This window comes from Hippocampus bargibanti, linkage group LG04, assembly GCF_051943395.1.
Source record: "Hippocampus bargibanti isolate YZ-2025 linkage group LG04, ASM5194339v1, whole genome shotgun sequence".
In the NCBI taxonomy this organism is placed as follows: Eukaryota; Metazoa; Chordata; class Actinopteri; order Syngnathiformes; family Syngnathidae; genus Hippocampus; species Hippocampus bargibanti.
This window is the reverse complement of record NC_142737.1, coordinates 27,860,790-27,881,869: the sequence shown is the minus strand read 5'-3', so window position 1 is coordinate 27,881,869 and position 21,080 is coordinate 27,860,790. Positions and strand designations below refer to the sequence as shown.

At 40.4% G+C, this 21,080-nt stretch overlaps 1 protein-coding gene across 1 annotated transcript in view; it reads left to right on the top strand.

Annotated features, from left to right (window-relative positions):
- Positions 1-212: 212 nt before the first annotated feature.
- Positions 213-21,080, top strand: part of LOC148899606 (dual specificity testis-specific protein kinase 1) — a 60,576-nt gene continuing 39,708 nt past the window's right edge. The window contains exons 1-2 of the mRNA XM_088995558.1: positions 213-492; positions 1,262-1,331. Of these exons, the coding sequence (XP_088851684.1) occupies positions 454-492; positions 1,262-1,331 (109 nt within the window). The 5' untranslated portion in view covers positions 213-453. The remainder of the gene's footprint in view (positions 493-1,261; positions 1,332-21,080) is intronic.

Genomic DNA, 21,080 nt, shown 5'->3' with positions numbered 1-21,080 from the left:
TTTGTTACTAGAGGTAAAGATCCCTGCTGCCAAAGACCAGTGAAAACCTGCATCCACCGCAAAACTCTTCTAGCAGCAATTAAGTCAGCTAGCCCCCCCCCCCCCACCTCCCTCCTCGTGGGTGGAGTTCTGTCCACCGACGCACGGCTGGTGGAGTTGGTTTCTAAGACAACGCATGAAACATGCATCCCACTTGACTAGTGATACCGCTTTCACAGAAGCTGCGGGGGAAACTGATTCCTAAAACCCGAGAGAGAGAGAGAGAGAGAGAGAGAGAGAGAGAGAGAGAGAGAGAGAGAGAGAGAGAGAGAGAGAGAGAGAGAGAGAGAGAGAGAGAGAGAGAGAGAGAGAGAGAGAGAGAGAGAGAGAGAGAGAGAGAGAGAGAGAGAATCTAGCCACACTTCCTCTTGTGACAGCAAACGTGAGAGGATATATGATGCAGCAACCCACCACATGAATTTAACCTTCATTTTACAACAGATAATCATTCAGGTAAGTAAATTATGTTTTCGTGTGTTTTCCTCAAGTGTTCTAAGTGGTTGACTTCAAGTGGATTTTTATTGAATGCATATGGACGGATGAAGGAATGGCACATAACTAAATATCAAGCAAGTATCTTAGTACATCTGTATGAATATATAGCTAAGAAAGTTTTACCCACACACTATATTATGTTGATGAAGAGCACAGCAGTTCACAACATTGATTACAACCCACAAATGCATCACAAGTGAATGTTTTGGGGAAAAATAGAGGACTTTGTTTCTTGTGTTTTTGTTTTCTTGGAGCATCTTAAAAGAAACTCCCTCCACTGTTTTTAAAAAATAGGACAGGCTTATTGGGGAAGAGAGTTATGTGTTTCTCAGATTTAATGGACTTCCGACAAAAGGAGGGCACTAAACCCAAAGCTGACCAGAAACATGGGGAAAGTATCCATCAAAATTAAATACATAAAGAAATAATTAAATAATATACTTTACTATGCCTGACCATTCCACAAAACCTTCGCAAATGTGACATCCACTGTTTGAATTTCATTCAACAGAAGAATTGTGACACCCCCTCCTCCACCCCCCATATATTAAGGGCAGCGTCAAACCAAATCAAAACCCAACCCAAAAAAACGGTGTAGAGGTGTAAAAAAAGAAAAATGAAATAAAGTACAGATCCAGAAACTGAAAATATATGCTACAGTTTTCAGTATTGGAGTCTTGTGACTGCACTTTGCTTATTTGCTGTCGTGTATGTGGTTCCTCCTCAGTGTCTGCAAGACTTCTGGGTTTGTTCCAGCTCCCACAAGATGCACATGAATAGCTTACTAAAACAATTGAGTAAGTACGATGAGATTAAAATTGTCATCTTCAGACAAAATACTTTATTCTAGGGATTGTACTAAAATATTCCTGTGTAGAGTACAATGCTGTGGAATGACTTTAAGAAAATAAGCTGTTCCAGTAACAAATTCTTCTTCTCAAAAACTGCTTGAATTTGGGACTGGTTTACTCCTTCATAATTGTAATTAGTTTCATGGGAAAGTGATGGTTGCATTACTTTATTGACAAACTTTTAAATATGCATTATATTCTTTTGGGTGGTGCATGGGCAGATTTTATATAGTGTATGATAGCATTATAGCTTGAATCAGGGGTGGCCAAACTTATTCAGATGAATTCATCTGGATGGATAGATGGAGACATGTATGGTTACATGAATGGATACATGTATGGATAGATGTATGTATGTATGTATGTATGTATGTACACTGTAAAACCCAACAAGTTGAAAGTACTCAACATTTTTATGGCAACTGATTACGTCAAAATTTTTGAGTAGTTTACTCAAAATTTATACTGTACTTACATTTGCCTTCTATGTCTAAAAACAAAAACCCACCTCACATGTCTGTTTTAGTGCACAATTTTTTATTAAGGTTTAAAACAACCTTTGATAAAACATTCATGATAACAGTATCAAATGCACAGCATTTCCACGTACCAAAACAACAAATAAACCCCTGAGCAGTTCTTTTTTAGTAATTAACACAACATCGTAATAAAGATGTGAAATAAACACAACAACAAAACAAAACAGAAAAAAACAACAAATTATACTGTGCTGTTCTGTTAAAAAATAAATTCTCCGACAAGCATATACTTGAATAAATATGAGAGAATACATTTCAATGTACTCGTCATAAGGTGCAAATCAAAGTAAAACTTACTAAAACAAACAGTATTCATGAAATGAAAAAAGACATTTTGGTGAAATCCAGGTTTACACATCAAATTATGAATAGAAAATCAGTCACAAACAGTACATCAATGTTTAGGTATACAAAGCAGACTAAAACTATGAAAATACTTATCCAGTGTTGCTTTGTTCCGTAATATTGGAGGCCTTCAATATTGCGGCACAAAGCATTTTTTAAACTTAGTAGGCGTGGTTTGAGTGGTCTGTTATCATCAAGACACAGCAGTGTTTTCTGAATGAAGGTGAATGTGTGGATTAATTTTTTGGGAGAATCTAAATGCAGTGCATACATTAAACCAAACAAGAGGAGGTGTGTATCAGCCAACCTGGGGAGACATCTGACAATAATGCCATCTTCTATCACAACAGAAATGCTGTTGGGGTTAAACAAGATGGCGCTAGTTGTCAGTTGTCGCAGAGAGAAGTGCGACAGGAATGTTTTCAATGTCTGGATCCTCTTCCCACTGCAAAATACATCAATAGACATTTGTGTTAAGTCGGGCAATACATACATTGCATGTTTTGAAGAACTGTGAGTCATCTTCTCGTAGGTATGCATGGAGAGCACGAAGGGCCAGACTGCGTCTCGTGTATATCATGCTGTTCTTTATCAAAAGCAAGAGGAGATAAAAAGCAAAGTTTTAATTTGGGGAAAGCGACAAGAGCTTAACATTGCAGTACTTGTCTTCAGCATCTCAAACCCAAGACAGTGTGGCCTATGGAGACCTATGGAGAATTAAGTTTAGGTAAAATTCTGTTCAATATAAAAAATACATACATGTATTATTTTTAATATGATTCGGGTAATTAATCATGTCGCATTAATAAAAATGTAAACATACCTTAGATAATGGCGGTGTTACTCAATTTCCACCCTGGGGCTAAAAGGTTGAATAGAAAAAACAGACAACAAATGTAATCATTTAATTTAATAAAACACCTTGATCCATGTTTACTTTTTAAATTGAACAAATAATCTAATTTACCAGATTAAATGATGCCATCAACCCAGTCAGGTGTTTGCAGTTTGAAAAATGGTGTTTGCAGTTTCAAAAATACATTTAAAAAGTTTTATGTTTACACATGAATGACCATTTAAAACTACACCAATTGTACAGATTGATATTTCATTTGGCTAGCATTCTCTTTACTTAGTGCCTTCTTAAAACGGTAGCACAACTGTTGCACGTTGAATTAGCATGATTTATTGTGCTGCCGTTTAAAACAAAGTTAACTCAAAGCACCAACCTGCTGGCGTTACAGCATCTGTGTGGTGGATTTCGGGTGACCCATACAACTTTTGAAGTTCATATAAAACTTAATTTAACACCCATTTGACTATTATTATCGAACCTTCGCGGACACATACATAACTCGCAACACTGCGTGATAGATATTACTCCACCACCGCCCAAACAAACCTTCGCGGTACAATTCTCCTAATAACCCTGCTGTGTCTTTCAACAAACAAGAGACGTTTAAGAAACATTCCTACTTACCACAGAAGAGCTCGTAACATTAGGAGAACTCCTTGGCTCGAGCGACGGATATAATGCCCCAAACGGACTTTCCAAAATATTCCTTTCCTGTGGAGCGACTATAGCATTGACACACTGGGTCCTTGTAGTATACATATATAGTACAGTAAAGTCTCGTTATATCGATATCGGATATATCGATAGTCCCGGTTATATCGATGCTATTTCTATGCACGCACGGAGAAAATTACATGCAAACAGGGTCGGATATATCGATAGTCCCGGTTATATCGATATTTTTTCGGACTCCCTTGAATATCGATATAACGAGACTTTACTGTATATTAAATACGATTGTTTGTCTTTCCACCCTAATTTAAAATAAATAATCCGTCGGTCTCTGCCAGATTCAGCCGTTGAGAATTCTTTTTTTTTATTTATTTTATTTTTTTTTTATAAGAACTAATATAGAAAACTCAAACAGCAATCCACGGGATCACTTCAAAAACAAAGTGCTCACACCAAAGATTTGGTGAAGCACAGCCTCTATTGAAAAAGAAATAGAGACTAAGGACTGCTGAATAACCAAAAGTAGTACATTTACACATAATAAGCCCATAATGTATAATGTGTATCATAACGTGTAGAATATTAAATTTCTATTTCGAGAGCAACTGCTTTATTCATTATTTATTTATTATTCTTTTAATACTATTAGTTTAACAGCCTAGTAAATCAAAAATTATTTACAGGTATTGGAGAATACTTAGAGGTTAAGTCAGTCAGAACCTCCTAAATATCAGGGAGGGAAGATCTCAACCCCATCCACAAAGGCACGGCCTCCCACAAAATGGGCCTGCTTATGTTCCTTTCTGGCCTTGTCCACTTGGGGCCACAACAGACGCCTCCTCTCACGTACCTCTGGTGGGAAGTCAAGGGATAGCCGAAGACCTTTAGCCTGGAGGAAGGAGTTACCCGCTTTCGCTGCTGCCCAGATGGCTTCTTTGTGGATCCTGATGGCAAACTGGATCATTATAGAGCGACTCCTGGAGCTGTCTAGGCGTCTCGGGCCGAGGCGATGTATGGTGTCCACCACACCAGGGATCTTGTCCTTGGCCTCAGGCAGCACACCCTGAAGCACTTGTATGGTCTCCTGGCGGATATTCTGCTGGTTGTTTTCTTCCAGTCCATGGAGGATAAGATTTCAACGTCGATGATAGGTCTCCCACTTGGAAATGCGGTTTATCATGTCTTTGTTTAAACTGCGTGGGTGAGACTCCAGTTTTCCCAATCTATCCTTTATTGCAACCGTTTCTGCGTGCATCTGGTCCAGAGAAACTTTCAAGCCATTTATTTGTTTTGTATTTTCTTTACTCTCTGCTTGTACTTTTGCAATAGTCACTGAGTTCATCTTAATCATAGCCTCTCGGGCATCAGCTCTTGTGTTCATTAGTTGCCGCAGAGACTCGAATTCAGCAAGCAGAATTGCCATGAGGTCTTGGGGAACTGGACCTCGGATATTGCGAGCTATTTTAGCTGTTGAGAATTCAAATGGCGTCCAATGAGAGCACGCAGTGACGTCATCACGCAGCTTCCTGCCGTGAAATCAAAATGTTTGAGTAAACGATTGCCATGAACTCAAAAGTATTGATCTACTGCAAATTAAAAACGCAGGACTCATTCAAAAACTCAAAACGTTTGAGTTTTTGAAACAAAAAAATTGGCTTTTGAGTTGACTGACCTCAATGACTTTAAGTCAGTAGTACTGTTCGGGTTTACAGTGTTTGTTTGTATGGATGGATAGCGAGATAGCTAGCTAGCTAGCTAGCTAGATGGTTGGACGGACGGGCGGGCTGGCGGGAGGGCCTAGTGCCTGAAGATGGCTGGGATAGTCTTCAGCACCCCCCGCAACACTCATGAGGATTAAGCAGTCCAGAGGATGAATGAATCTATATATTCTATTGCACTATACCAGCTTGCCTGTGTACCTGTTTGATCATTGTGCTGGGGCGGGACGTGGTCGTTTACGCATGAATTAGCTTACACAACACGGTATTCAAATACTCAACGTTCAATGTTTAATCTGCCTTTTGTGTGCAGCGTGACCCATTGTTTGCTTTGCTTCCGTAATTTCGATATCTCCAAGATATGCGAGGGGAGGGGTGTTACTATTACCCGTCAACATGGCTCCACTGAAAGCAAAATGTGAACAGTTAGAAACACAGATTAGCACAAAAAGGTGTCTGTCGAACCTTTAGAGTCATGTTGTCTTTGCCAGCTTTGCTGTTACCATAGCTCAAAGCTTCTTCGATCTGTGACCACAGGTTGTCACGGTTTGCGAGGTGGTGATGGCGGGTGCGGATCCCAAAAAGCAGGCAGGAGGGAGCAGGAGGTTGTTTGACAAATTGTATTAAAATAAAGGTCAGCAGGAACAAAATGTAAAACATCAAAATCATCTGAATGGAAAAAATACAAAGTAGCAAAAGAAGAGCAAAAGTAAAAGTCCGCAAGGTTAAACAAACACATACACAATGCATGCAGCAAACAAGCAGCAAACAATGAACCGACAACGGATGGTCGTGCCGAGTGTCGTTTTAAGTGACAGTGATTATAACGACCAGCGAGGCTGCCGGCAGGGCTGACGTAGCTACCCGTTGGTCGCCAATCTGATCGGGACGACCAGCACCTGTGCAGGTGCAGGCGGGGCCGACAGCGCCCCCCGTTGGTCGCCAACCAGATCGTGACAGTACCCCCCCTTCAAGGGGCTGCTTCCAGAAGTCCCAACAGTCTCCCAAAAGGTCCACTCGCCAGGGAACGGTCGGTGGAGAGGGCAACCGCTGCCTCTCCAGCATACGACGGGCGGCGGCCTGATGGGAACGGGACTCGGCCTGGGATGGACGAAGACGCAGCAGCGTGGCTGGACGTGGGCGTGCACTGCCAGACACCCAGTGTCACCCTGGACGGCCACCTGGAAGGAGGTCTTAGCCAGACGTTTACGTGGACGTTACGGCTCGTCGAGTGACGCAATTCAAACTCGACGAGGCTCGGGCTAACGTGGACGTAGCATTGCCAGGCACAGGGTGGAAACGAGACGGGTCCGATGTACCTGCGGGATCCGATGGTTGGTCGGTTCATTCTGTCACGGTTTGCGAGGTGGTGATGGCGGGTACAGATCACAAAAAGCAGGCAGGAGGGAGCAGGAGGTTGTTTGACAAATTGTATTAAAATAAAGATCAGCAGGAACAAAATGTAAAACATCAAAATCATCTGAATGGAAAAAATACAAAGTAGCAAAAGAAGACAAAAAGTAAAAGTCCGCCAAGGTTAAACAAACACGTACACAATGCCTGCAGCAAACAAGCAGCAAACAATGAACCGACAACGGATGGTCGTGCCGGGTGTCCTTTTAAGTGACAGTGATTATAACGACCAGCACCTGCGAGGCTGCCGGCAGGGCTGACGTAGCTACCCGTTGGTCGCCAATCTGATCGGGATGACCAGCACCTGTGCAGGTGCAGGCGGGGCCGACAGCGCCCCCCGTTGGTCGTCAACCAGATCGTGACACAGGTTGCATCAGCACAGATTTGTTGAAAAGACATGCACCTGCGTACATATTTGCAGTGATGGAAACACAGCAGAGAGAAGCGGACTATAGAGTCCTGAGGCAGGCTTTGCTTGAGTGTTGTCGCAACAACAAAACAAAGAACTCAAATGCGTGTTTGATCAATGTTATGAACATATATTTTTCCTCAATTTTCCTGAGGAAATTTCATGAAATTTTTAAGAATGCGTAACTCTGGGAAAATCCGGAGGACTTTCATCTTTGCTTATTGGACTGAAGATCGACTTTTCAATCAACCAACCTCTGGCGATCAGCCCATTGCCACCTGCGCGCAAACACACACACACAATGGCAAACTGGCCATGCTACGTCGTCAACCAGATCGTGACACAGGTTGCATCAGCACAGATTTGTTGAAAAGACATGCACCTGCGTACATATTTGCAGTGATGGAAACACAGCAGAGAGAAGCGGACTATAGAGTCCTGAGGCAGGCTTTGCTTGAGTGTTGTCGCAACAACAAAACAAAGAACTCAAATGCGTGTTTGATCAATGTTATGAACATATATTTTTCCTCAATTTTCCTGAGGAAATTTCATGAAATTTTTAAGAATGCGTAACTCTGGGAAAATCCGGAGGACTTTCATCTTTGCTTATTGGACTGAAGATCGACTTTTCAATCAACCAACCTCTGGCGATCAGCCCATTGCCACCTGCGCGCAAACACACACACACACACACACACACACACACGCACGCACGCACGCACGCACGCACACACACACACACACACACACACACACACACACACACACACACACACACACACACACACACACACACACACACACAAAGACACATTCACATGTACGCATGCACAAGCACAGACATGCATAAGCACACACATACAAGAAGAATAATCATTTGACTCTTGCACTTCAGCAAACCTGCCGTGCGTAGGGGTTGTCAAGAGGGATGTGGGCTGCATACTGCTTACTGAAGTACCTTTCCTGTCATGAAACAAATGGCAATCCACTCTCATCTTTTCTCTATTTGATTACAAAACACAATTTATACAGAAAACATACTACAAACATCTATCCATTATCTGAACCTCTGAACACTGAAAGGACAACCGACGCCTCCTGACAAGTTGTGTCCATAATTTGTAAAAACAACTACTGAGCATATTTTACAAAGATTCCACCGCATATAGCGAGATATATTTTACGTTTTAAGACTCGCGCTGAATATTCAGGAAGTCTTGAGTTCATTGGACATCTGGTCCGCCCCTGACCGAGAAAGCGACACACAATGCATTTTGCGGTACTTTGTTTGGTCTGAAAACTTCGTGTTGATCCGTGATGATGGCGAAATTCGAAGGAAAACACATAAATAACACAATGGTGAATCGTCGTGTGTTGCACCAAGACAACTATTTGATATTCACTGACACAAATTGCCAGCAGACAAATCAGCCCATTTCCAACGGAGCTTGAGCTCCATCTTCTGCATTTTCCGGGTGCTACATTGTTGTCATTGACGGCTCGAATTGACATGGGAGGACTCCTTTAATCAAATGCAAACATTTATGCTTTCCTCTTCAGAACTATTTGAATCATATTCATAACTGGATGAGTAACAAGAAAGCATCTTCTCTGAATCTGAAGCCATTGTTGTGATTCTCGAGCAAGGCAAGACGTCTTGGCGTGACATCACAATTTGGGGGCGAGACATTCTGAAAATTCCAATTTGCAGCTCAATTTGTTGCAGTTTTAGCACACTTTAAGTCATTTTGATTGGTGTTGTGCATTTGACTAAAAATATCAGCCTGCGTGTTTTGGGTATTTTAGATGCTATAAAACGTTTTTCCATTGTCCATTGGTCTTTTTAATCTAGCGCGCCAAAGTTTAGTAAACAATCGAGGTTCAATATGAACAATTGCATTCATTTCATTGGACTTATAATGACAGGCATTTCAACGCTGGGCGACACAGATACGTCAAGTTGTAGAGCACAGAGAGGGGGAGATAAGGAAGAAATCTTGTCTACCTCTTGAATGCAAGACAACAACATGCAAGTGACTCTTGATTACAGTGAGCTTTACTGGAATCACAACAGTTTTTAACTTCATTCATATACTTTTATGTTCTGTAGATCGTGGTATCCAAACGAAGAGGAACAGTAATGACCGCAGAAGAGAAAGTAATATCTATCTGAAAAAACAAAGCGGGTTATCAACTATGAAACATTCAGGAGACACCTGGAGTCGTAAAGACTTTGAAAAACAAGGAAGCAATTTTTGCTTAGTCCGATTCTGATGATATCCATGCTCATAGTGAATTACTTGTGGCTCGACGGACAGTGGAGTAAATGAATGGTTCCTAGAATGGTTTGACTGTTATTGTGTTAAACGCTTTGCGTAAACCGGCCCGCTAATAAGTGAGAAGGGAAGTTCCATAGCACTAACTATGAGCATCAAAGGCTTCGATGCGTCCCGTGATTGGCTTCAAAAGTTGGTTGCACATATCTGCTGAGCAATGCTGACATGTGTGCTGATTGAGGTTCCAGAAAGTGAGTGAGTGAGTGAGTGAGTGAGTGAGTGAGTGAGTGAGTGAGTGAGTGAGTGAGTGAGTGAGTGAGTGAGTGAGTGGAAAGAAAAGCCATGGGATCCCTTGTCTCATTTTGTAGCAAATAGTCTTAACTTTGTATTATTTTTGTATATATTTTTATTTAGTATTTTTTATATACCCGTACTGGATGCTGCAGTTTTTTTAGCATTATTGTTGCACTTTGTTGCATGTATAGTCACACATCGGTGGTATTAACATACTTGGATGTTCATACAGGACATATACAGTACCTGTACTGTACGAGTTTCCACCCTCGTGTGCCATTTGATTTTTGGCGTAGTAAGCGGGTCAGATCACTGCCTGCCTTCTTACTCGCTGTGTTTTCTTTGATTTGTGAATAAACATCCTGCTTGGTTAGTACGTGTCTGTTTTGGGATCCCAAACATTCCACTACGTTCCGACGAGTCATCTGCCGTCACTCTCGCTCGGAATGTGGCAGCTTCGGATGACTCGGCTACAGGATGTTCTTTTCTCTTAAAATATCTATCCAATGACACTTGCTCTCACCCCCACAGTCACATCACTAGATTTCACAGCCTCCTTATTCTTTAATATCGTACTGATCGTAGATTTCGCCACGCTGTATTCCCTCGACAGATCAGACACTCGCACACCTCCTTCATATTTTGCGATTATTTCTTTCTTAAATGCAATAGTTGTATGCACTACTTTTCTTTTGTCACTTTAAGCAGCACTTACTTTCTTTGGAGGCATGATTAGGGGCTAAAACTCTCCATACACCTATATTAAACGCTAGAGCAAAACACAGCACGTCCGCTAGCGACAACAGTTGGTCACGAACAGAGCGATACACCCGTGCGCCGCTCAGCTCCCCACCCTCGCATACGCACTCACGCGTCGTATTGGCGTTCGAAGCAAGAATATCTCGAATATTTTGTTCGAACACCGATTTGTTCGAACAGTGAGGCGTACGAGAACTGAGGTGCCACTGTACTTGGTTTTGTTCTGTTCATGTTTTTTATGGACTGTCAACATATGCATGTTTTAACCCCATCTAGTGCTGACCCGACCTGCCTATCAGATTTTTAAACTATATAACTGGAGCCAAAAATTCTGCACACCTCTGCGCAAACCACTTGACCACCACGTTAGACTGCCCTCGACAGTCTAACGTGGTCAAAATGATTTAAATATACAGTATGATGCAATCACTGGACTTACTTAAAACATTGATCAACTTGACCATTTAATTCCTCTTGTTTGACAAATTGCAGATGTTTGCAACATTTCAGGACTCATATGATGCCTTGCCATATTCCGCTTGTTGTTTTGTTGTGTAACTTACTGGGCATCTTGCACCGTTCACCTGATCCTCCAATTGGAGCCCTCATGGGCAGGCAGTAATTGCATTACCCTTGAACCTGTATCATGCTCTATTCATTACCTGAAATTAAGTTGTGCTTCAGCAGTGCTACAGTACAGTATTTTGCACAACATTGACAGAGAAAATTAGTGAGAGAGAAGGAAATGCACCACATTGCTATTATTGTCATGATTTACTGTAAAACCGTTTGCATGGCATGGTCAATATTGCATTAGTCAGGATTGAATTCAAAGTCATTGATTTTCACTAGAGGTTCGTATGGATCTTCACATAGTTATGGTCTCAGGCAAAGCATGCGGATGACAATTTGAGATACAGTCTGGAGGTTAAATAGCATACAAGAATATGTTTTATGCATTGACGTGCAGTCAGGGGAGGCAGGTAAGGCTGTGGCTCACCTGTCATCATGGAAATATCAAATGACAAAATAATTTAAACAGTTATATTTATTTAGTGATTTGTACTTTAACGTTCTTTTCCATTTAACCACCATTTTTTTTTTTTTTTCAAAATCGCTGAATTTTCACATTTACCGTTCAAATACTAAGTAGAGACGAGCGGTGAGGCACCAACCGGCTGAGCCTCACCATGCGCAATCACTATGCCAACTGTGCTGGCTTGCTCTGCAGTGAGACCGCATTGCTGTCCCTCTGCATATCGCTGTTAAAGTGTTGAAAAGCGTTTAGTATATGAACAAAATTTCTACAGTTTAGCTGGTGTATGTAATGCACAGTCACTGTACATTATAAACACTGTAATACAGTGTTTATTTTATTTTATTTTATTTTTATCAAAACTGTGTGCATAGGTGAGGCACATAGTTCTCCTGCCTCATGACAGGGGGCGCTGGTGATTACAGATTCTTCTTGCGACTCCTCGGCTGCAGAATAATAGAATTAGTGACAGAAAGCTACAGTAAACAGTTACCAAGGATCTCATTGAAACTATTCCTGAAGTGACAAAGTTGCTCCAGCTCGTGCTCACTGTTCCAACTACTACAGCATCAGTGGAGCGCCCAGTCTCAACACAAAAGACTGAAAACATACAGTCGGAACAGGACTGATCAAGGACAACTTTCTTGATCTCCAGTGAAGAACAAAGAGACTTGGACTTAGGTAACACGATAATAACATTTTTTTAAATTATTTTTTTCGATGCTACAGTTTGTATACAGTATATAAAGAATGCTGACATGACATTTTAAACAAAACAAGTTAACTGTTGCCAATGAAATGGTGAATAAGCTACTCTGTGGAGTTCATATGTTTGTAAATCTGACTGTGATGACGTCAGTGCCTCACCAGCCATGAACCTCACCGCACGTCACTGGTTTTATGCTACAGTTTGCTGCATATACAGACGTTCACCTTCTTACGGACGAGATATGTTCCGAGTGGTCGTTGAATTCATTTGTAAGTTTCTTCAGTAATACGTCTATGTAAGCTCTCAGTCGCACAGGAGTGGTCCATGGACGTTTCGCCATCATTTCGCCGAAACGTCCATCGACTTTTCGCTTCTTATCCAAGATGCTTCTTCATCGAACTGCTGAAGAAGCATCTTGGATAAGAAGCGAAACGTCCAACACCTTTAAAGAAGTACAGATGACGGCTGAAGAAACATTTGCCTCGAAGTTTCTTCAGTGCTATATTTTGTATGGAATGTATGTTTAAGTCAGGGGTCGGCAACCTTTACGACTCAAAGAGCCATTTGGACCCATTTCCCACAGAAAGGAAAACACTGGGAGCCACAAAATCCTTTTGACATTTAGAATGAAGACAACACTGCATCTTTTCATCATCGTTTTTTACCTTTATATATGCATAAACAAACTATAGTGTGTTGCATTTATAAATCAATGAATTGTTACAGAGAAGCAAAATTACATTTCTGCACGCAACAAAAACCTTTTTAACTCTGAAAAAAAGATGTTGGGTTGAACATTACTTTCAAATATAATACTCAATGTCTATTTGAAAAAAAAAAAGAATATTTGCAAAATGGCAAATACAATATTTATCACCTGGTTAATGTGATTTCTGCTCTTGCACCTCAGCGTACGGCCTCTGCACATCAGGGCTGTATGACGTTACCTTCATCTTCACACAGGACTGATAGCTGTCATCTGCAAGGCGTGAGCGATGTCTGTTTTTAAGGCGAACAAATCTGCCCACGTATCATTAAACGTTCTGTTTTCTTCAGACACTTTTCTTTTCTTAGATTTATCCATAGTTGGCCTACCTGGGGGTTGAAAAAATCAAGAAATCGTGCGCAATTCCGTTTGTGACCGGATATACGTCCACTGTCGATGGTTGTGACGTATATTATGAGCTACAAAAAAAATGGAATACGTTTTATTTTGTATTATTTATAATCACCATAATCTTCAATTTTAGAATTACATTTTAAAAACGAACGAACTAAAATAATATACATTGAATTAAATACTCATTATTTATTTTCTAAAGCCGCATAGAGCCTCAGCAGGGGGGTGAGAGAGCAACATGCGGCTCCGGAGCCGCTGGTTGCCGACGCCTGGTTTAAGTCAAGCACTGAATGGGGAAGTATAAAACGCAGGCGCTCGAACAGTTGTAAAATCAATTCACACCTACTGTGGTACGACAACATACATCATTGGGCTTCAGTAAGCCATTACTGATGCTGCTGGCACGTAATTACTGAATCACATGGCAGCAGGCATTACTTTTTGTTACTCTTCCTGGAGCGTCAACTGGGAAAAGGGATTTCCTCCCCGCCCACATACTTGACGCAGTCAATCGTACGCGAGTTTGGCAGATCAGGGCCTGAACTCGTTGGCAACACTTCAGCATAGCCAGGCGCTGATTAGTAACAGCCTTGGTGTCCGCCATGTGATAGATGGGTTTCAGCTAGGATGAAAGGAAAAGTATATAAAACCGTGGTCAGACCAGCCACGATGTTTGGACTGGAGACAGTGCCACTGAAGAAAAGACAGGAAGCAGAGCTGGAGGTAGCAGAGCTGAAGATGTTGGGGTTTTCTTTGGGAGTGACCAGGTTGGATAGGATCAGGAATGAGTACATTAGAGGGACAACTCATATTAGAGGCTTTGGAGAGAAAGTCAGAGAGGCCAGACTGAGATGGTTTGGACATGTCCAGAGGAGAGAGAGTGACTGTATCGGGAGAAGGATGCTGAGTCTTGAACTGCCAGGCAGGAGACCGAGACGAAGACCGAAGAGGAGGTTTATGGATGTGGTCAAAGAGGACATGAAGGTAGCTGGTGTGCGAGAAGAGGATGCACAAAAATAGATGGAGGACATTGATTCGCTGTGGCGACCCCTAAGGGGAAAAGCCGAAAGGAAAAGAAGGAGGTGTCCGCCATGTAAACATCCAGCCCTTGCAACCCCTAATGTGTCTGTGCATGAAGCACAGTGCATGTGCCAATCGCAAGCAAGCTCAGCCGGAACTCCTACTAAGAGGAAGAATACAGGAAGAAAAATCACCATATTTCGCCCCCAACCCCTTGGTCTAAACTCACTCTAAAGGGATGTTGTGCTTAAAAATCAATGTTGAAGGCCGGCACAAAACTGCAGAACAGCAAACCACCATTACAGGGCAAGTTAATAAATACATAGCTACATAAATAAATAAAAATCTTACGCGACAATATGTTCTAGGGCGGCCCGGTGTTCGACAGGTTATCACGTCGGCCTTAAATTGCAAAGGCACACAGTTCGATTCCGGCTCCTACCTTCCTGCGTGAAGTGCGCCTTATACACCGGAAAATACGGTAGATGTGGATAAACTATTGCACATCAATGTTTTTGCCAAGAACCAGTTGTTCCTCCAAAATTGATGAAAAGAAGCAAACTGGTCAGGGAGGCTGCCAAACGGCTGACATACACATTGAATGAGCTGAAAAAAAGTTCCGGGAAGTATCGCTTTTTAGTTCACCTCACCACAATCACCCATGTTCTTCATAAATATGTCAGGGCAACGGGGTAGAGTAGGACGATGTAAACTTGATATTGCAAAGAAGACCATCCGAGGCTGGCTACATTTTGCAAAAACACACAGCTGAAATCTTCCGACCGCACATGGAAAAATTTGTTATGGACAGATGAAATTAAGGTTGAACTTTTTGGCAATAATCCCATTGGTTTTTGCTTGACACAAACACAGCACTGCTCACACAACCAAAAAGACATCAAATCTATCATATAGAGAAGCATAGGGGGTAACGGTATAATCCTTTGAGGCGATCTATTTTAACTGAGGCCAGAGTCAAAGTAAAGGAAACAATGCACAATTCTGAATACAAATCAGCATTAGCACAAAATCTTCAGACATCTCCTAAAAAAACCTGAACAAATCAAATTCAGGAAAGGTAAATTATAATGGCTTAACTTTAATTGAGGGTCACTTTAAAAGGTGGGAGTTTGTCTCTTACCAGAACGAGTTAATGAACTCTTCCATATTTTGAACTGAACTTTATTTCTTTTTTTCTTCATGACCCGTTTTATGAACAACTCTTTTCGGGCGTATCGAAGCCTTCGATGCTCATAGTTAGTGCTATGGAACTTCCCTTCTCACTTTTTAGTGGTCCATTCATTGGTTTTTGAAAGGGCATCTCCGTTTTCTTCCAGAGGCTAAACGCATAATGAACAGGCCTTAATTCAGCATAAGCACCATTACCATCAAACAGTTGCATTGTGAAAAAATTGATCCAGAAAAGAAAAGAACACAAAATGGAAAAATGTCAACGACTCAAACATACGCAATCAGAATAAAGATGAGAAAAATAAATACATGGTTTTATGCTTGTTTGTTTGTTTGTTTTTTTCATATGTAACCTTTGCCCACCCAGTTTGAATAAGCAAATGTGGATTCAATTACATCAACCTGAATTGCCACGTTGATTCAAAGCATACCTGCTCCACATATGTGCAGGTGATGGGAAAATAAAATTGAATAAATTTTCAAAAAATAAAGAAATGCCAATGGCAAAGAACTTCCACTTCGAATGATGAACTTAGTTGCAAAAAGATAAAATAAATAATTGCATGTAAACTGAAATATGTGACCTGAATTTTGAACTCAAACATATTGAAAACGAACTTTGTGTGCTGACTATCACTCTAACAATTTTGAATGTCATTTGTTAATTTACATCATCACATTATTTCTGCCTCTCTCTGTCTCTCTCTCTCTTTCTCTCTCTTCTCTCTAGACCCCATTTTCCACAAATGAAAGGTTCAGTGAATGTGCAGATGATCTGTTTGTTGCCTGGATCAAATTTAAGAACCACTGAAATAGAGCAATGGGCTACCTTTTTTTTGGCTGTGACCAGCGTTTGTCTGTTGCCAACGTACTTGCTGTACTTGAGCCCTGGCATCCATGAATGATATTCACCAATTCATGATGGCATCGTTCAAGGCAGGCAGAGTAATAGAAATGTCAAATATGCGCGGATGAAACCGGAGTTGAGGGCAAAAAATCACTACGCAGTGGAAAATGCATGAAATAATTATAATAATGGGGGCCTGACTCAGGCCTGATTAAGTGTTCAGCGTTAACATATTAAGCCCTGACCAAAAATGTCACGACCAGAAAGCTTATAGAGGTAAATAAACTGTGCTGTGGTGCAGTTGTGCTTCTAGCCTTACAAGTCATTGAGGATACAATACCGCAAACAATACCCCTACTTGGTTGTGTCTTTCTGTGTGTACAAGTGTGTTGTTGAGGAACGAACGAATGTAAGGGACACTTACATCCATTAAATGATATTAAAAAAAGAAATAAATAAACAGAGGAAACATTGTGAACTTGTATAGTCTTTATTTAGGTCTAATCAGATACATGTGCACAAACAACAATCGATCCACAGAACATAAACCTTGCCAAAGTCACACCTGTGTCAAATATTTTCAACATTCCTGAGGGAGAGGACTTGGGTTGAAAAATAAAGTCCAGTGGTGAAAAATCTTGCTTGCGTGTGACCTGACTTTCACTGTGAGCAGCATTCCATATCAACAAGCTGACGTCAGCATGGTGATGGTCAGCTCCCATAGTTGTGTAGATGATCCTTCTCATCGGAAATTCTCAGTTGGTTGTGATCATTTTTTTCTGTGTGCATGAGTGTCATATTACCATGCTCAACATCCACAGTTCGTTTGTAAAAAAAAAAAAAAACAGCGGTCAGCTGTATTTAATGCAAGGCATGATACTATGATTATATGGTATACTAAAAATCCTACCTTCACAATCTGCAGAAAGATGCATGAGGATTTCAAAAATGTGCTAGATTTATTTTTCCACAGTTTATGATCACTGTGTCTTTTGAGCTGTCTTATAGAGAGCCTACTGGAGAGCGTCATAAAAATGCAAACTGAGTAGAAATGTACCACACAAGACAAATAATCTGTCTTGATGACGAATGTAAAACTACCAGTCTTCAATAGTTTTATAATAATTTTAATTTTTACTTGACCCACGAGAAGGGGTTCTTTTTGCAAAAAAAAAGTACGAAAATTAGAATAAAAATCAAGAAATCGATTATAATGTCTTAATGGACAACCGACACCATTTTTGTGTTTCCTGACTGACATCAGAAAAACGTTTCATATCATCTAAAATACCTAAAACACACAGGCTGATATTTTTAGTCAAATGCAAAACACCAATAAAAATGAGTTAAAGTGCCCCAAAACTACTTCAAAATGACCTCGGGTGAGTTTCAGAAGTTGGCGAGTTTCAGAAGGTCCCGCCCCCCTTGTTCCTGACATCACGCAAGGAAGTCTTGCCTTGCTCTAGATCTAGAATCAAAACAATGGCTTCAGATTCGGAGAAGATGCTTTCTTGTTACTCATCCAGTTATGAATATGATTGAAATAGTTCTGAAGAGGAAAGCATAAATGTTTGTAATTGATTCAAGGAGTCCTCCCATATCAATTCGAGGCATCAATGACAGCAAATATAGCACTCAGAAAATGCAGAAGATGGCGCCCAACCTCCGTTGGAAATGGGCTGATTTGTCTGCTGGGAATTTGTGTCAACTAGTATCAAAGAGTAGTCTTGGTGCAACACACAACGATTCACCATCGCGTTATTTATGTGTTTTCCTTCTAATTTCGCCATCAACACGGATCAACACGAAGTTTTCAGACCAAACAAAGTACCCAAAATGCATTGTGTGTCGCTTTCTTGGTCAGGGGTGTTCCAGACGTGACGTCACGTCAGGCATCGTCATCAACTCGAAAACAAGACTTCTTGAATATTCAGCGTGAGTCTTAAACGTAAAATATAGCTATATGCCGAGGAATCTTTGTAAAATACGCTCAGTAGAAGTCATTTGAAGTGATTTTACAAATTATGGACACACCTTGTCCGGAGCCGTCAGTTGTCCTTTCAGAGAAACAGTATAAAGGCAGTCATACCTTGACTTACGAACGCTTTAGCTCACAAACCTTTCACTTTACAAACATTAAATTCGCGAGAATATAGTCTTGGCATACAAACTAGTTTTCGTCGGACGAACCAAATCACACAGCACCACAGTGGCTGGCAAACTAGAAAACTGGCAACTTCACTCGGATATCATCAAGAGGGAACTACATCAATGACAATCACAAAGTTAAATAAAATACTTTATTCTATAGTACAGCTTATTTCTTTAATTACAATTCAAGAGCACATTTATCATACATAAAATAAGATATATTTTTTTGTATTTTTAAGGCTTATTTAGTAGAAAATTATGTTTTATGGGGACCTGGGAACGGATTATTCTCATTTTTTATGGGAAATAAATGTTTGGCAGACGTACTTTTGGCCTTACACACACTTTCTGGGAACCAATTAAGTTTGTAAGCTGAGATATTACTGTACCTTATTTTCTGCTCTGTAGATATTCATTCATATTCATTTGTCTCAAAAGCTGACAGTAATCCTCATTATCCGTCGAACTGTATACATGATCAATATTCTGATATCTTGGATGTAGTATTTTTTTATGTCCTGTAAAGTGCTTTGTTTCAGCTGCAGCAATTGTGAAAGCTATATACAGCATTGTATGACCTTTAATGTGGCCCTATCCAGCGGATGCATAATGCAATACCACACACTATTGTAGCTTCTATTCTATGTGCTTTATCATGGTGTTCCTGTATGTCTGAAAACAGTTTTAAAATAGGGCATTCATTGGACAGCTTTTCAGTGTGGGAAATATCTACTCCTCGAAAATGTGTTGCAGCTAAACTATTACGTGTGGAGTTTTGCAGCAACAACAAATGGTACTATCATTCATCCTTTTCAGTAAACACTGCAGCACAGTATTCATTGAAAGTCGTGCTTCAGTGTAGCAGATTAAAACCCAAGGCTGTATCAATGGATTTGCCTTTAATTTGATCGACACATTCATTTGCATCCAATTGGGATTATATCTCATTCATAAAAATCATATTTTTTTGGAACTAATCTTCCTCTCAGAGACAAGGAAATGAAAAAAACACGATGAAGTCATAGAAGAACGTGTTACAACTTCATGATAATGTTTCATTTGTAAGTACCTCACTAGCAGAGAGGCAATGCTGGAGCTGAAAGTGTGACAATTGTTATTGGTCGAAGAAACAAAAGCAGCATGAAAAGAGGGGCTGAGTTGACACAGCTGGATGAGGAAACCGCTGCCAATTGTGTTACTGTGTCAGTGTGTGCTGTCCACCGGCATCACCGCACAGGCTCTTATCAAGTATAAGAGGGCTGGGGTCAACTCCTTTAAGTGTTGTCACACCAATGCATGGGACAGAACCAGTTCAGAATCCCATTCCGGAACTGTAAATGTCGCTCAGCTCAAAATGACGTTTTTCTTAAAAAAGACGATTGATTCTTTTTTTTATGGTCAGAGGCCACTTACAATATTGTTTTGAAGAAAAAAATGATGCCATTACATGCAAGACTGCAGCAGGCTTACTCATTTTTCTTTTCTTTTGTTACTTGACCTGCTGTATACTTTTCCAGACTCCAATGTATACAAATAATTCACTCTGACTATTTTTAAATCTTTCCAACACACATCAGCACAAAACAAACATGTGGGTGTTAAGAATCTGCAAATGTGGTCAGTTGTGAAAATATGGGGTGTATATGAGTCATTAGATCTACTGATAAAGTAGTGAAGTAATAAAATACAGTGATAACTCAGTTTACAAACTTAATTGGGTCCAAGAAAGTGTGTGTGTAAGGTGAAAAGTGTGTATTCCAAACATTAATTTCCCATAAGAAACCATTAAAAATGAGAATAATCCGTTTCCAGGTCCCCATAAAACATAATTTTCTATTAAATAATCCTTAATCCTCTCCTCTTTTATCTAGAACTGCTTCATGTAACAAAGAGCGTACAGAAAGTGCTTAAGAAGGAATGACCTTGTAGGGAAAAGCCGAAAGGAAAAGAAAAAGACTCGATGTGTCTCTGTGTTGTCGTATTATTTGTTATTCAGTTTTTTGTACTGATTTCAAGACGGCGCCGGGAGACTGGCTGCCTTTCCAGCAGCTCATGTATTTTGTTTTTCTACTTTCATTCTTTCATCACTTTTCTACTGTGAAATGTAAATGTCTCCACTGCGAGACTAATAAAGGCAAATCCAATACAATACAATCCAAAACGACACAAAATATACCTTATTTTATGTATAATAAATGTACTCTTGTATTGTAATTAGAGAAATAAACTGTACTATATAATAAACTTGTTTTATATACCTTTGTGATGGTTGTTGGTGTAGTTGCCACTTGATGATATTCGAGTGATGTTGTTGTGCCTTCTCATCGATAATACCCTCAC